At 40.8% G+C, this 16,064-nt stretch overlaps 1 protein-coding gene across 5 annotated transcripts in view; it reads left to right on the top strand.

Moving 5' to 3' along the window:
* Nucleotides 1–16,064, top strand: part of ATP10D (ATPase phospholipid transporting 10D (putative)) — a 139,657-nt gene that overhangs the window by 115,424 nt on the left and 8,169 nt on the right. For 4 of the 5 annotated variants that reach the window (XM_061192235.1, XM_061192238.1, XM_061192236.1 and 1 more), the window contains 6 exons: nt 2,764–3,070; nt 5,696–5,772; nt 6,771–6,896; nt 9,640–9,840; nt 14,313–14,393; nt 15,624–15,728. In XM_061192235.1, coding sequence (XP_061048218.1) covers nt 2,764–3,070; nt 5,696–5,772; nt 6,771–6,896; nt 9,640–9,840; nt 14,313–14,393; nt 15,624–15,728 — 897 coding nt within the window. Of the gene's footprint in view, nt 1–2,763; nt 3,071–5,695; nt 5,773–6,770; nt 6,897–9,639; nt 9,841–14,312; nt 14,394–15,623; nt 15,729–16,064 lie in introns of those variants that run through there. The other variant, XM_061192239.1, reaches the window with a different exon arrangement.

The raw sequence follows: 16,064 nt of genomic DNA on the forward strand, positions 1-16,064 counted from the left end.
CTGGATTATTTACTGCCTTTCAGGATTCATCATATAATTCTTTAAGTTTTATTTTCATTTCATTTAAAATTTTCTTCTGAGATAGTAACTCTTTATATTCATGTTTCTTAGAATCTATAAAAGGCTTTTTCATACATGATCTCATTTGACCATTATAACTAGTAGAGCAGATAAAATTATCCCCATCTTATAGCCTGAGACTCCAAAAGGTTGTGAATTGCCTAAGCACCGACAGCTGATTACTTGTCAAGCATGCTTTTGGTATTATGTTACATATTACATAACCTATATCTGTTTATCTGTATAAATACATTATTCATGGAGTTAAGTTCTATAAAGTTGCTGAAATACTGAAGTAGTAAAAACTGAACCATTGCCCCTATGGGAAATAAAGGATTAGGTTCCCGTGAGCCTCTGGTCAGAACACTTTCATCAACCAATCAGTACGTAACTTTGTTTCATGTATGTTTCTTTTTAAAGACACCTTATTTTATATATATATATATATATATATATATACACATATATAATCATATATATTATGTATATAATCATATATATTACATATATAATTTTGTGTATATTATATATATAATCATATATATTATATATATAATTTTATATATATTATACATATATAATTTTATACATACATAGTTGATTCATTAACACTGAACTCATGACCAACAGCATATAACTCAGGTTTGAACGAAGTTTGTCTAACACACGTTTTCTACATAAAGCACATCACAGCCTTCCTGTACATAGGAACACTAGACAGCATTAAAGGGCTACAGTTAGGGCCATTTTAAACGGTGAAATCACCATCAAAAAGCACAAAAATGCAAAAAGTGTGTCACCAGACAGAGAGTGAAAAGGGCACTTGTTTGCAGCGTGGGAGCTGACCTAAGTCGGTCATCATCACCTCGCTCAGCTTCAGCTGGAAAGGTGTGTGTTGCATGACTCAAATCTTTGGGCACTCTGTGTGTGTCCACACATGACCAAGAAAGCACCTTTATCGTAGGATTACAGGTAAATTTTAGCAAGTAGGTGAATTTGCAAATATGGAATCTGCACATAATGAAGATTGACTGTGTGTATGTATATATTTTCTATAATGAAAATATAGTTAATTTATACAACTAAACACTTTTGTCCTCAAATAAGAGAATAAAAATATCTGGAATCAATCTACAGTCGTAAAACCAGAGAATTGACATTCATATCTTGAAGGGCATCCAGTCAGACTGCACTCTGCCATATGAGCATATGAATGCTATACAGACTGTATTTATACTGTTGTATAGTATTGTGGCTATAATTTTTCACTTAACAAATATCTTAACCATCATGTCATGTTAATAGAGGTCTTGATTTTCAGTGACTGCAGGGTACGTTACCTTCTAAATGTACCATTTTAATTTAACCAAAGTTTGGAAGGTTTTTAAAAATATTTTTTCACTATTCTATACTGAGCCTATGCTGAGCATCTTTGATTCATCTTTGTATACTTTTCCATGGGGGCTTTTGAGGTGTATGGGATCAGATTTATTCTCGTGGTGAAGGTTGCCAGGTAGCTCCATTTTGAAGTTGAATCTCTTGTTTATAGTTTATGTGGTTGTTAAGTATTTGTTGTGTCTGTGTGCCTACATATTCATACCTACTTCCCATCTTATTTTGCTTTGGGTTGAGAAATGCTTGATAAAATAGCATTTGAAATAAGAGTAAATGGCCTCTGAGTGAGGGGCTCTTTCGTGAATAAACTATTTCAGGCTTAGTGTATAAACTTAAATACACCGTTCCAGGATTTTGTTTGGCTCTGTCCTTAGTGGTCATTTGACACAGTAATTTCTGTATAAGTTTATTGTTCATGTTCTTGAGTAGAATTCATCTAATGAATATTTATCGGGTGCTTAACGTGGCCCTCTTTTAGGCATTAGGAAGATTTCAAAAGTAAATTAAAAGTGCTGTCTGTCTTCAAAGAGCTTCCTAACAAGCGTGGGATGCAGAGAGTGGAGGGATGTATGCACACCAAATAGGATGAGGCCACTAAGAACATCGACCAGAATGTTAACTCGGTGAGGGTGGGGATTTCTGGTTCATTGATGTATCCCCAGCACCTAGAATTTTTTCAAATACACAGTGGCTTCTCAATAAATAGTAAGTGAGTGAATGTGTTGAATCAAAGAAGAGAAAAATAATTATTACTGTTTTAAATTCTGCTGTGTCATGCTTTACACTTGGAGCTGTGCATGTATTGGGTTGGCCCAAAAGTTCGTTTGAGTTTTTCCAAGACATCGTATGGAAAACCCGAACGAACTTTTTGGCTAACCCAATATTATTTCACTTATTCCTCACAACGAATTATAATGTAGACATTTGAATTTTTCTCATGAGAAAGTTGAGGCTCAGAGGTTATATTAATTTGCTTAAAGTCAAGCAGGTAGTAAATGAGAGAATGAGACCGAAGGGCTCTTGAGATTCATGGTTTGAGAAGGTAAATTGCACAAATAAAGGAAGAAATTCTAAAACTATTTCTTAGTTGTACAGTTGGAAGTGAGATGCACCCCATCCTTTTATCCTGTCCCCATATACACACAGAAGTCTCTGTGGAAGAGCTGTGAGGTCTTGGAAAGCAACCGATTATTCACTCCCTGGGATTGACTTGATGCAGCAAATGTTAAAGAATAGCAATGATAAATATAGCTGGATGTGGCCAGCAGGGGAGCCCCAAGGCTAACTGTCTTTGCCTCTCGTTTCAAGAATGCCTGTGAGATGCTGATGGACACAATCTTGAAAGAACTTCAGAAGAAAAATCCAGCTTCTCCAGAGCAAGCATCAAGTGAGGCTTTACACCAGCCTCCCGCGCCCCCAGACTCAGGGCTGCGAGCTGGACTCATTATCAATGGGAAGACCCTGGAGTTTGCACTGCAGGAGAGTCTGCAAAGGCAGTTCCTGGAGCTGGCTGCTCGCTGCCACGCTGTGGTCTGCTGCCGAGCCACACCCCTGCAGAAGAGCGAAGTAGTAAAACTGGTTCGAAGCCATCTCCGGGTGATGACTTTGGCCATCGGTGAGCGGGAGTGGAGCCCAGCCCTGCGCTTCTCACTTTCATGTCACACCAGAGGCTGATCCTTCTGTCTGTCCTTCCTTCTGTACACGTTTGCTCTTCTGTCGGTCTGTCCTTTTCCTCCCCCACTTTCCCTCCCCTTTTCCTCCCTTCTTTCTCCTCCATCCCCTTGCTCCCTCCCCTTTCCCCTCCATCACCTATTTGGCCTCCTCTTATGAACCAGGTGGTAGAGATGTGACATGGAAAACAATATAATAGGACTCTGTGGTACATGTCAGATCCCCAAATCATCTGGGTTAAGGAGGGTAATGTACTGAATCGGAGACCTGAAAAATCCATGAGTTCTGCCTTCGAGAAAGTTAAATTCAAGAATATGAACAATTCATTTATTTATTCAATCAACAACTCTTTATTGAGTGCCTTCTATGTACCAGGCATTTTTCTAGGCAGTGGAGATACAAGAGTATACAAAACTGACAAAGTACCTTTCCTTAAGGAGCTTACGTATAGGAGGAGGGCAATGCAGTAAAAAGTGGGAAAAAAAAGGTGTAAAGATATAAGATATCAGATAGTGACAAATGCTATTGAAAAAAATAAAGTCAGGTGATGCAGAGCATTGGGGGAGGGGGAAGGAACTTCTATTTTAAATAGATTTTTCAGAGACAGTCTTACTGATAAAGTTGTGTGTAAGCAGAGACTTGAAGGAAATGATAAGGGAGCCATAGGAGATCTGGGTGGGGGAAACATTCCTGGCAGAGAAGACAATGGACCGTGCTTGGTGTGTTCAAACCCAAAGCAGGTTGAGCAAAGGGAAGAGTCTTCTGCAGGTTCGTGAAGGACAGAGAGGTGGCAGGCGACCAGGTCCTGTAGAGTCTTGGAGGCCATTAGGAATTTTGGCTTTTATCTGAAGAGATAGGGAGCCACAGGAGGATTTTGAGCAGAGGAGGGACATGAGCTGCCTTAAGTTGAAAAGGATCACATTGGCTGCTGTGTTGAGAGTAACCACTGGGTTGTAAGGACATAAGGAAGGAGACCAGTTGAGCGGCTATTGAAATCAGGGAAAAGATGACTGTGTCTCGAGCGCAGGTAGGAGCAGAGGAGGTGGTGGGATGTGGTAAGATAATGGACATGGTTTGAAGAAAGAGCTGCTGATATTTGCTGACAGATTGGATATGTTATATAATAGAAGGGGTCAAGGGGGATGTCAAGGTTTTGTCTCTTGAGAACAGAAAGGACGGAGCTGCCATTTACTGAGATGGAGTCGGGGAAGCAGGAGTTGGGTTTTATACGTGTTAAGTTTGAGAAATCCATTAGATGTCTAAACAGTGATGTCAAGTAGGCAGCTGGAGATAAAGTCTGGAATTTAGCAATGAAGAATTGGCTAGAGACATAAATTTGGGAATTGTAAGTCTAGTGGTGATATTTAAAGCCTCGATAGTATTATCAATGAGATTACCAAAAAAATGAGTGTAAGTGGAGAAGAGAAACAGGGTGAGATTAAGCTCTGAGACACTCCAAAGTTCAGACATTAGCAAGATGAGGACTCAGCCATCTCTTATAGTCTCTGTTTCCACCTGGATTCTTTTCAGTCTCAGGTAGCATCTCCCCTCAGAGTGCTGGTACAGCTACTGAAAATTCCCACCTTTATATCTTATCCTATTAGCAACCTGAGAGAAAAGATAGCACCTCGTCTCAAGTTGCTGGAATAAAGTATCAGGATTAGGGTGAAATTTTGTTCAACTATCTTATTGAATGAGCATATACATGAGTGAATTGTTCAAGCCCCTGGATCCATCTGTTCCTGAGGCTAGAGCCCTGGACATGTCAATTCTATCAATTAAGCTGAATCACGTGCCCATCTCTGAACCAACCACTGAGGCCAGGGAACAGGCAATGGTAATTGTCCGGGCCTGAGTCAGTTGCCCATCCCAAATCTGGTGGTTTGGGCTCAGAGACTCATGGACTCAGAGTTCCCAAGGAAAATCAGGATACTGTTACCAGAAAACAAGTCAAGCTTGCTGGGCAGTTGGGGACAACAGATGTTCATTACCAGCAGGAATGTAATACCTCCTCTAAAGAAGCTTCCAATGTGTTGGGAAGACAAATCTATAGCAAGCTTAATACCATGAAAGGTATGAGAGAGATTCGTAGGGTGGTGCTTGGAGCCTAAGGAAGGGGCATTGGATCTAAAAGGAACATGAGAAGGATTTCCCAGAGGAAGGGATTATCTAAGCTGAGTGCAAGAGCCCTTGAAATCCAGCAAGGTGGGGCAGAGGTGATGAGAGCACAATGCTATAAGAATAGAGAAACAGCATGTGCAGGGCTGGAAAGAGTAGGGTATACCTGGAAAATTGAAAGTAGAGTGAGTGACAGAGAGAAAGGGGAGGTCAGTCCAGGTAGGGGCTGTAGCATGAAGGACTTTAAGGCAGTGTTGAGTATGGAATTCTTCCTGATGGCAGTGGGATGCCATGTTGCATTTCTGCTTAGCTAGCTTCCAGGCAACTTGGAGACATGGGATAAACTTTGAAGGATTTGTTTGTTTGTTTGAGTGGCCACTGTTGATTTGCACAGTTGGCAGCTTTTCTTTGCTCCTCATATGTTTCTCACCTTTTCTTCTGTTTCACAAAGGTGATGGTGCCAATGACGTTAGCATGATACAAGTGGCAGACGTTGGGATTGGGATCTCAGGTCAAGAAGGCATGCAGGTGAGTGGATGTTGTGCACCCAAACACCATGAACTTGACCCGCCCATCCAAAGGCAGCATTCTCCATGGTCAAATCTCTGTGGTAGAGTGAGGCTGTCTGCGGCTAGCTCAGGAGTGGGTGACAGGACATTTAACCATTCGTTCTCTGATTATTTACTGGGTGAGTATTATGGTAATTTCCCTGGGTAATTTTAGCTCTGTGGCTCACTTGTTCAGTTTAAAAATATATAACTTATCTAAGTCATAAGGATATATATTTTTAGCACTGTAATAGCTGTATGACTTTTTGACACTGATGAGCGCTACTAAGGATTTGAATGAAATATCTCAAAATCCTAAAGAGAGAGGGAGAGGGGGAGAAAAGATAAGAGAGAATGAGGGAAGTGGGATTGTCCTATTTTCGTGTGCGCGCGTGTGTGTTGAATAGTGTTTTAGGCACAAAATTCAGATAGAAGCTTGTCCAAAAGACTGCTTGTCATGTATGGAGCAAGTGCTGTCAAAGGAAAGTGGGATGTGAGGCTTAGGGTTTCCTGAGAATGATAAATTACGACATCTCTATAAAAGATGAGAAATTCAAATACCTCCTTTGCCTGCTAACATTATACAAAGTCACATGAAGTCATGACTATATACTTTTAATATTCTCCTCATGGAGGAGAAGCAAATGCACAGTCATGCACAGAGTTCTTGGTAAGGGGGCTGCTCTCTAGGGAAAGTACACTTGCTGAAATTACATCATGAATGGTGACCAGAGAGAAGTTTTGTTTCATTGCACCACATTGGAAAACTGAGTGGTAACTCCAGGTAACCGGTTAAGGCTCTGTATTCATGGGTTTTTGTTTGTTTGAAGGTTTTGTGTTTTTTTTTGTTTTTCCGGTCTAAGGTTTAAACCACCTATTTGACCAGTCTGAGCCTGCTGGCGGTCAGGCTGCCGTGCTGTGTCTGTTGTAACGTGTTCCATTGCTCAGGGTGACGTTCTCTCCCCATTGCCTCTGCAGGCTGTGATGGCCAGTGACTTTGCCATTTCTCAGTTTAAACATCTCAGCAAGCTACTCCTTGTCCACGGGCACTGGTGTTATACCCGACTTTCCAACATGATTCTCTATTTTTTCTACAAGAACGTGGTATGTAGCTCCAGAGAATTCGCCCCCCTCCCTTCTCCCTGCCACTCCAGCTTGTGTAAGGGGTGAAGAGGAAGGGCCCGACGCTAAGCTCACTTTGCTTATTGATGTTTGGGCAGCAGCCAGGAGCACTTCTGCTGTCTTACCAGGAATAATCTGGGAATGTGCTGTGTTTCAGCTGCTGACAGCAGATTGCTAGGCTTGTCCATCTGCTAGCATTTTCTATTCCCTATGCATTTAAATTCAATTAAGCCCTGTCTGATTCGTTTAGAATCCAGTTTTTGACCTTCCATAAAAAGGTTGTGACAAGCAGAATTGTGAAATGTTTAATGCTTTCTGTCAGTAGAGAATGAAAAGGTTTGCTTCCATTTTACGGGAGATATAAAAAATATATATGTATATATGCTGTCCCCAGACAGATGTCCCATGTGGTATATTGAAGACACAGATACAGATGAAAACCCAGTATAGTGCCTTAGGCTGTAGCTGGCTAGCACTCCCAGATGAAGAATTCTTTGGCAAGCCTGTAAAATGTGTTTGTGCTTGGTAGCTATTTGATGGTCAAGGAACTTAATTTTGACTATGTAATTCATAGACGGGCAGAATTTGAGTAGTAGCATTCCTGGCTTCTAATCTTCAGCAAACCATTTAAATTTAAGTTTTCTCTTTCATAAACCCATGTGGACCTTAGATGGCTTCACCTAAATCCCTTCTACGTGGGGTGATTATGTAAATATGTCATGATTTTCAGACCACATTTATTCTTGGTCTTTAAAGTGCGTCTGTAGCAAGTTAGTAGTGAACAGAAATTTACATCACTCTGTTGAAATGCCATCTTTAGGAAAAAGCTGACTTTAATGGGTCATTTTTAGGATATCCCAAATATGTAATTTAGATCAGTGCTTGCATGTGTGTCTGTCTGTCTGTCGGTCAATCAGCAGGAGCATTTTTTTTCCGATAGCATGATGAACTTTTCAGGAAGCTTTCAGTACTTTACTAATTGGAATTAGCACATTCAGTCAAAGTTTAAGAAAGCCTTGATACTTTATGAAAATATTTGAAATGTATAATATCTCTGTCAGTGTGATTCTGGGGAAAGCTGTGATTTGTAATTTAAAATTCCAGGACTTAGTGGTCAATGACTTTTAGAGGGGAGCCCGTCTCCCGGGTTTTTAAAATACCTTTGCATTTTTCTGCCTTCTCTTCTATTATGATGCAGTCCACTGCATCCTCTCCCCCTTCCTTTTAACTCCATATTTCTAACTCATATTAGAAGGAGACTAGGACATTATGATAAAACAAATGTCCAACTGTTGTTAAGTATTAAAAATTTTGTCTCATGAAAAAAAAAAAGAGATGCCACATGCTCTTGGAGAGAGGGGGTGTTTATTAGTAGAGAGTACATCACCAGGGAGCAAGGACCCTGGGGTCGTTCTGCTCCATAAACCTTGATGGCCATTCACACTGAAATCTTCCTGACTTGTTTCTACCTCTTTCTCGCCTAGCCAAACAACAAATGGTTTGTAAACTATGGAGAACAGGGCCAGTATCAGAAGCCATTCGAATAGCTTAGCTTTCTGAGACTGTGGTTCTTGCATCTTGGGCAATTTTTGAGAGAGTGACGAGGACTATGGATTCATTCCCCAGAATAGTGCCCCAAACCGCAAATACCTAAAACTAGTACATTTTCAGGAGTGAGGCATAATGCATATCCATGGACCCTAGACTAAGAAACTCTATTTTAAGGATTGTGGCCCCCATCCTGAGGTGTTTCAGTGTATCTATGGTGCCAACAATAATATCTTAATCAATTAATTAAAATCGATAAAAAGGCATTTTACAGGTCATGAGCAGTTGCTAACTGGATCTTGATACTAAGACCTGACGTAGTATAATTCTCATTTTCCAGACATAGAAACCAAAATTCATAGAGGTTATTAAAATGACCTAAAGTCATATAGTCAATAGGAAGTTTCCCTAGGACTTGAAACAAGACCCCCTAATTCTAAGCCCAGTGACCTTTCCTGTGGCCTGCCTTGCTTCAGGGCACAGAGCTTTTGCTATCATGGACTTACTCTGTGTGAGACAAAATCAGAAACTATGTATGTGCCTGGCCTCTAGCATGACCACCTGTCCTGGTTTTCCTGGGACTGTCCTAGTTTTTATAGTAAGAGTACCATGTCCTGGGAAATTCCTCAGTCCCAAGTGAACTGGGATGGTTGGCCACTCAACTGACACCATCCCATTTCACCAGGAAAAAATAATTGTGAACTCAGAAAGCAAGAGAATGAACACTTGTTGTATGGCTGCTACATACCAGGCATAGGGCTAGATTCTCTTCATCTGGAGCTAGAACATCTGCATTTGAATACTGACTCTGCCACATGTTAGCCAGGTAACTTTGGGCAAGTTCCTTAGCCTCTCCGTGCCTTACTTTCCTCATCTGTAAAATGGAAACAACAGTAATTCCCAAGTTGTTACAAAAATTAAATGTATTCTTTTTAAAGCTCTTAGAACAGTGCCAGCACCACATAGTAAATGGTCTGTGTGTGTGTGTGTGTGTATATGTTTTAATTTAGTTAAACATTTACCAAAAAAACCTGCAAGGTAAGTTATGGTCTTCCATTCTGTAAGTGAGGAAAGGAGGGGCTGAGATCACATGACTCAGGACAGCAGCCTGTGGCGTGTGCGGTCCTAGCACGCATTGCTGACTCTAAGACGCGAATGTTCCTCTTTGTGTCCCTAGGCCTATGTGAACCTCCTTTTCTGGTACCAGTTCTTTTGTGGGTTTTCAGGAACATCCATGACTGACTACTGGGTCTTGATCTTCTTCAACCTCCTTTTCACATCCGCCCCTCCCGTCATTTACGGTGTCCTGGAGAAAGATGTGTCTGCAGAGACCCTCATGCGACTGCCTGAGCTTTACAGGAACGGCCAGAAGTCAGAGGTGGGTGTATGGCAAAAATGCACAGACCGATATGTAGCTGCTGTCAAAGCCACTCAGCTCCAATGTTGTTGGGTATTGAAAACTATTTGAATCATCTGTTTGTTTCCAAAGATCTCTACTAACACAGCAACTATTAAGTCAGTCGCTTCTGAGATGAACACAAATAAAACTGTGAAAGATCTTAGGTATTTATAAGCAGAAATCCAGTCCTCAGACCTTACAGCTAATAATATCTAATATTTACTAAACCCCACGGTGCTGCCTTTTGTGCACACTACTAAATATCCCCAGTCCCATTTATCTTCACAAAGCACTTTGAGAGAGAACTTGGTATTGTTCCCATTCTAAGAGAAAGAATCTGAACTTCAGGGGGGCTGAATAATTTTTCCAAAAACCTCACAGCTAAAAAATTGCAGAGCTAGGATGGGAACGCTTTTTAGTCTGGTTCTAAAGCCAAAATTACATTCTTCAGGTTCTGCTGTCACGCAAAATAGTGGTGTGAACTTAACGGCTCCCTCTCCCTAAACCCATGTCCCACCTCCCCTTAACTGATCTCTCAGTCCTGTCCATCCACCTCTGATATGTCCCTTATGTCTCATTTCCTCTTATCTATAGTATTGTAGTTGCCGATTAATTGGGCTAGCTGTCTCAAAACTTTTTTTTTCTAATTTGTCTTTTACAAAATTAATAACCAGCATTGAGATGGTCTTATGAACATTTATGTAATGCCTCTTACATGCCAGGCACTGTTATAAGCCCTTAACATACATAAATCTACTTCTCAAAATGATCCTGCAGGGTAGATGCTATCGTTAATCACACTAGATGAGGAAAGTCAGGCATAGGGAGGTATCACCAAGCTTATGGGTGGTACAGGTAAACTCCGGTTCCCGATCCCCTGCTGTGCTGCAGAAAGAACACTGATGCTATCTTTGGTCCTTGGGTGCCCCTCCACCCCTTCGCTGTTTAATGGCCAGAAATCCGAAGTGCTCTCCTAAGGACATTGTCAGGATCACAGAGACTGAGGTGGACCCGCAACCTGTAGACACGTATAAGCGGACAAAGCTGAGGGGTCAATCTGGTCAGATATTCTAGCCTTGAGAAAAGGACTGTTAGTCAGGACTCTTTCAGTTGCAAGTGACAGAAAACCAGCTCCAATTGGCTTAATGAAAAAGGGAAATATATTGGCTCTCATAGCTGCAAAATCCAGGAGTAATGGTGGCCAAACAGCATTATTCTTAAAGCAACTGTCAATGTGCTGGTTACAACTCCTTGGCCCAGCTTGAGTCCCATGCCTTTCCCTGTGCTTATTATTGTGGCTGGAAAGATCATTTTCTCATTGACTAGGCCTGGGCCGTAGATCATTCCTGAGGACAGAGCTGAACCCTATGGACAGGATTGGGAAGGAGGGTTTCCTGTAAAAGGACTGGAGAGACGAAAATGAGACCCATCATGAGAAATCCATGGGTCGGACTTTACTGCCCTCGCTGTTCTGAAGACGCTGACCCAGAGCAGCACATGTTAGAAATGATGGGTGATGTTTAGCCTAAGTTTAAATTCGGGTTCAGTGGTATGTGACCTTGGTAAGTTATTTAACTTGCCTGTACTCCGGTTTCTTTCCTTTATGGAGATGGTGTGAGGATTGTGTAAGATTACGCTCTCAATGTTGTTATTTTTACCCCACCCCAACTCCAGACTTAACCAAAAATTCGAGGAAATCCTGAATTTAAAATGATGCGTTTATTTTCATCAATCTAATTTTATTCTGGGTTGAACTGCCTTTTGAGACTGGAGGGTAATTTAATGTCCTTAGGCTCATGGAGCAGCCAACACGGAGAAGTCAACTTCCAGGGAGGAAGAAATCCTTACAATCCTTTAATATCATCCAACCCATTCAGATCAAAGAACCACATGAGGTTTTCCTAAAAAAGTCCAATCTGACTTGAAGTTCAAGGCCAGGGTGCAGGAATATGTGGTTGATATTAATGAAGATTGTCCTGTACCCTAGGTCTAAGTTAAATTCCAAGTCCATTGGGGAAAGAGGGGTAAAAGCAGACCTTTAACGTTTTTATAGCTTGGTGTTTTAAAAGCCCATTTGTTCAGCCTGAACACTGTAATTGGTCTTTACCCTTGGAAGAGTTGAGGTCATTGTTTCCTGTTGTTGAACACTGCTATCAAGCCTTGCACACATTGTTCTATTGAGCTGGCCAGTTTTATAATACACGGTAAAGCAGGCAGAGTCCCAGCATGTGGCTATTGATAAAAGGTAATTCATTTCATTGACTTTACCTTCCGGAAGAGTTGTCCTTCCTTTGAACTTGGCCTCCAAACAAATTCTGTTTTATGCTTGGGCCATTTCCTGTCTTTGGTGTCATGAAATATACTTTCCAGGGTTATAGCATCTCTCTCCTTGAAAGGAGATGAGTCTGGAAGGCTGCAGCCAGAAGCGTCCCTTCCAAGAAGCAATCGTCTATTACCCATCTCTCATCACCCACACGGCCTTCTTTCCTGGCTTTGACTTCATGTCCAGATTTTCCCTCTCAGTTTCCAGGAGATCCCATGAGTTACTCCCTTTAGCCCTTCATTTATCCATGACCCTTCTCTACCCTTAATTCCCCTTGCTCACATTACTGTGGAGAAAGTGTGCTTGTTAACCTTTTGGCTCTAGGTTTTTTGAGCAACCTCTGTTCCCCCAGAAGCATGAAGCTATATTTTAACTTATCCTGAAATTGTTCTCTCTTGTCCAGTGACATTTTGGTTGCCCCTTTGACTCTGCCACATTTTCTTCCATCATTTGATTGTGCTTCTGCTTAGAGTTTATGGACACTTGGATGAAGAAAGGCAGGTAGAAGATTCCATCATTTCCCATGACAAAATTGTAAAAGAAGCTACAGGGAAAAGTAGACTGGAAATGATGAATCTTCATTGCTTTGATGTTACAGAGGACAAAGGGATAAAGAAGAAAAAAAAAAGATGTAGAACTTCTAAGTGTAATCTCTTGAAGGACAGAAGAATTTATATGGAGATGTTGTATATTTATAAAGCTTTAGGAGACAATTACACATTTTCAAGAAAGTTTCAGTTTCTTTTTGCATTTGAAAGGAAATAAGACTATAACCACGTTAAGAAAAGGGAAGACTAGCTCAGGGATATGATACATGTGTTGTCATTTTTGTTCATGGCAGACATCACTAGTACACTGTAGCACTCCATCCTTCCTGCTGGGTCTGAATGGAACCTCAGAATCCTTTTGCACACACATTACTATTTGATCAGAATTATCTTTTGTTTGAAAACCTGTTTTCAATCACTTGACTGGTATCTCTACTTGATCTTTCTCTGTTTCTACAAGCTTTTGGTGGGAAGCAGTTTAGCACATGAAAAGTTATATAAGAATAGTTTATTAATCCAACAAATATTTGAGTACCTGCTATGTACCAGGCACTGTTTTAATTACTTGAATAAGAGAGCCCAGGTCCCACTTTATGAAGCTTGCATTCTGTTGAGAGAAACATAAAATCATTAGGTAAACAAATAAGATTATTTCCGATGGTGATGAGAGACTTCTAAGGATGCCATGGTAGTAAATGATTAAGTGAGCATGACTTTTAGACTGGTCTGGGGTCTGTGCCTCTATGAGGAAGTAATACTTGAGCTGGGATATGAATAGTGAGGAACTGGTCGTGTGGGAGGTCCAGGAAGAATTTCTGGCAGAGATGACAGCACAGGTGAAGCCCTGAGGAAAGAAGGGATTGGCATATTTGAGAAATAGGTTGAAGTCTGTGTGTTGGGAGGATGGTGAATGACAGTAAGAACAGGTGGGTGGCCCTGGAGAGCAGGGGCTTCCATGGGCAGACCATGCAGGACCTCCTAGACCATGGGAAGGAACTTAGATTGTATGGGAAACACAGTGGAAGTCATTGGAGGAATAGGAGGGGGGTCAGTTTGATTAATTAGGGAGATGGCATGACCTGATTTACATTTTTTAAAACCATCTGGCTGCTGTGGGAAGATTGGATTAGGGCTAAGAGAGGAAGCAAAGAGGCCAGTTAGATGGCTCTCCCATCATTCATAGAGAGTTGATGGTGAATTGGAATGAAGGGAGTAATGGAAATAAAGGTGGATGGATTGGAGAAGTTTTTGAAACAGTGTTTTCTGATCAATGGGAAATGGAAAATTAGTACTACTATCCTCATTTGAGGTAGATTTAAGATTGATCCAATGATAAAAGCAATACGAGTTGAAGAAGAGTTCCTTCAGGGTTTTTTTCCCCCTGTGAACTCATCTCATTCAATTATCACCCCTCATTCTTCCACTACTACTTACAAATCCCACCTGTTTTGTGAGTGAGAGAATGAAGGAATAGAGTTTTCTCTCAGAGAAGCAAAAACAAGTACTGGCTTGTGTTGTTCCTTGATCTTGCTTGACTGTTACTAATCTTACTCCCTCCCCAATATCTGTTTCATTTTCAGGCATACTTACCACTCACCTTCTGGATCACCTTGCTGGATGCCTTTTATCAAAGCCTGGTCTGCTTCTTTGTGCCTTACTATGTAAGTCCTTGTTCACTCAAAGGATTTGTTGTTAATCAATGGTACTTCTTTGTACTCTGTCACCAGTATCAGCATATAGAATGGGTATATTAGGGTAGTTTGCTCATATAATCAAGTTGATTATTTACTGACTAAATTATAACACTCCTCCCAAATATGTTAGGTAATGGGTTAAATTTGGAGAGAAGTGCTTAGCTGAGTCCTCTTGGGTCTCTTTTTTAGCCCTGTACTGCTTGATCGTTTTCATCAATGACTTTAAAGTTGAAAGCCTGGCTTATAATTAAATGAGTCAGAATCAGAGAGGCAAAGTCAGAATATGAAAGCTGTTATTAGTGAGTGCTGGGCTAATTCTACCAGGATGACATTCAGAGTATTAAATTTAAGTAGGCTCCCCAAAACTAAAAAAAAAAAAAAAAAAAAAAAAAAAATTGTTATACAGGTAAAGAATGGAAGAAATGTGACTAAGCAGAGAATGTGTAAATGAATTTAAAAATTTAGGCTAACACCAAGCACAAAGCAGCATGATGTAGTTGCCCATTCACACACCCCCCTCCCTGGAAGAAAACACTAATATGATCATGGATGGTTAACAAAAGTTCAGTAATAAAAAGGGAAAAGGTAATAGTCTCTAAGTTAACAATTTTCATTCTTTATTCAAATAAAATTACTTGAATTTACCCAGCTAGAATATTCTAGGTATACTGCATTTCAAGAGGTATATAGATAAGGCAATCTGGAGTGTATTTAGAAGAGAATGACTAGAATTGTAAAAGATCAGAAAATTGTGTCATTTGCGGAATCCTTTAAGGACTTTGAAGACATATGCGTATGAGAGGGGTGGATATTTACTTAACCGAGGTATAAACTCAGGTTAGCCATAGTACCTGCTTCAAAGATTTTCAGCTCTGTTAAGTGGAACATATTTGATCTTTCTCTATACCTCAAAGAGTTGGAAGTATAAGTAAAAGGATCAAGGAAAATGAATTATGATTCAGAATAAAGAGGAATTCCAACCAAAAAGTTCAAAATTTAGATGGCCTGTCTGGGAGAGAGTCAGTCTCTTTTTCTAAAAATGTTCAAGTTTATCCTAAATGATCAGTTATCAGGAACACTGAAGAAAGGGACTCAGTCCTCACTTGGGTCGTGGAATAGAGTGATGAAACTGATGATACTGTGCCACTGAGGGTGCACAGCTCTCCAAGATCACCAACTTTTATTCTCTCTTTGTAGACCTACCAGGGCTCAGACATTGACATCTTTACATTTGGAAACCCCCTGAACACAGCTGCTCTGTTCATCATTCTCCTCCATCTGGTAATTGAAAGCAAGAGTTTGGTGAGTAGTTTTCCTGCCTCTGAAGTAGCCTGAAACTGTCATTGGGGGAATTGTCTTCATGCCTAGAAGACAAGTGGTCATAAGAAGAGTAATGACTCCAAGGAAGAAGGGTGATCCACGACCACTCTTGTGGATCGTTGAGTGCTGTTATGCCGAGGTTGATGTGCAGCCAGGGAGAGTGGAGAACACCTGCCTGGTCCCCTTGGTGGTATCCACGGTGTGGATGGTTAGTGGAGGTGAGTCAGGCTGGAGAAACAATTACACTTCTACGGACAGCATCCTTCAAGACCAAGCTGTTGCCTTTCAACTAAAAGGAAAACAGGTGTAATGCCATAA

Source organism: Eubalaena glacialis, chromosome 5 (genome assembly GCF_028564815.1).
Source record: "Eubalaena glacialis isolate mEubGla1 chromosome 5, mEubGla1.1.hap2.+ XY, whole genome shotgun sequence".
NCBI lineage: Eukaryota > Metazoa > Chordata > Mammalia > Artiodactyla > Balaenidae > Eubalaena > Eubalaena glacialis.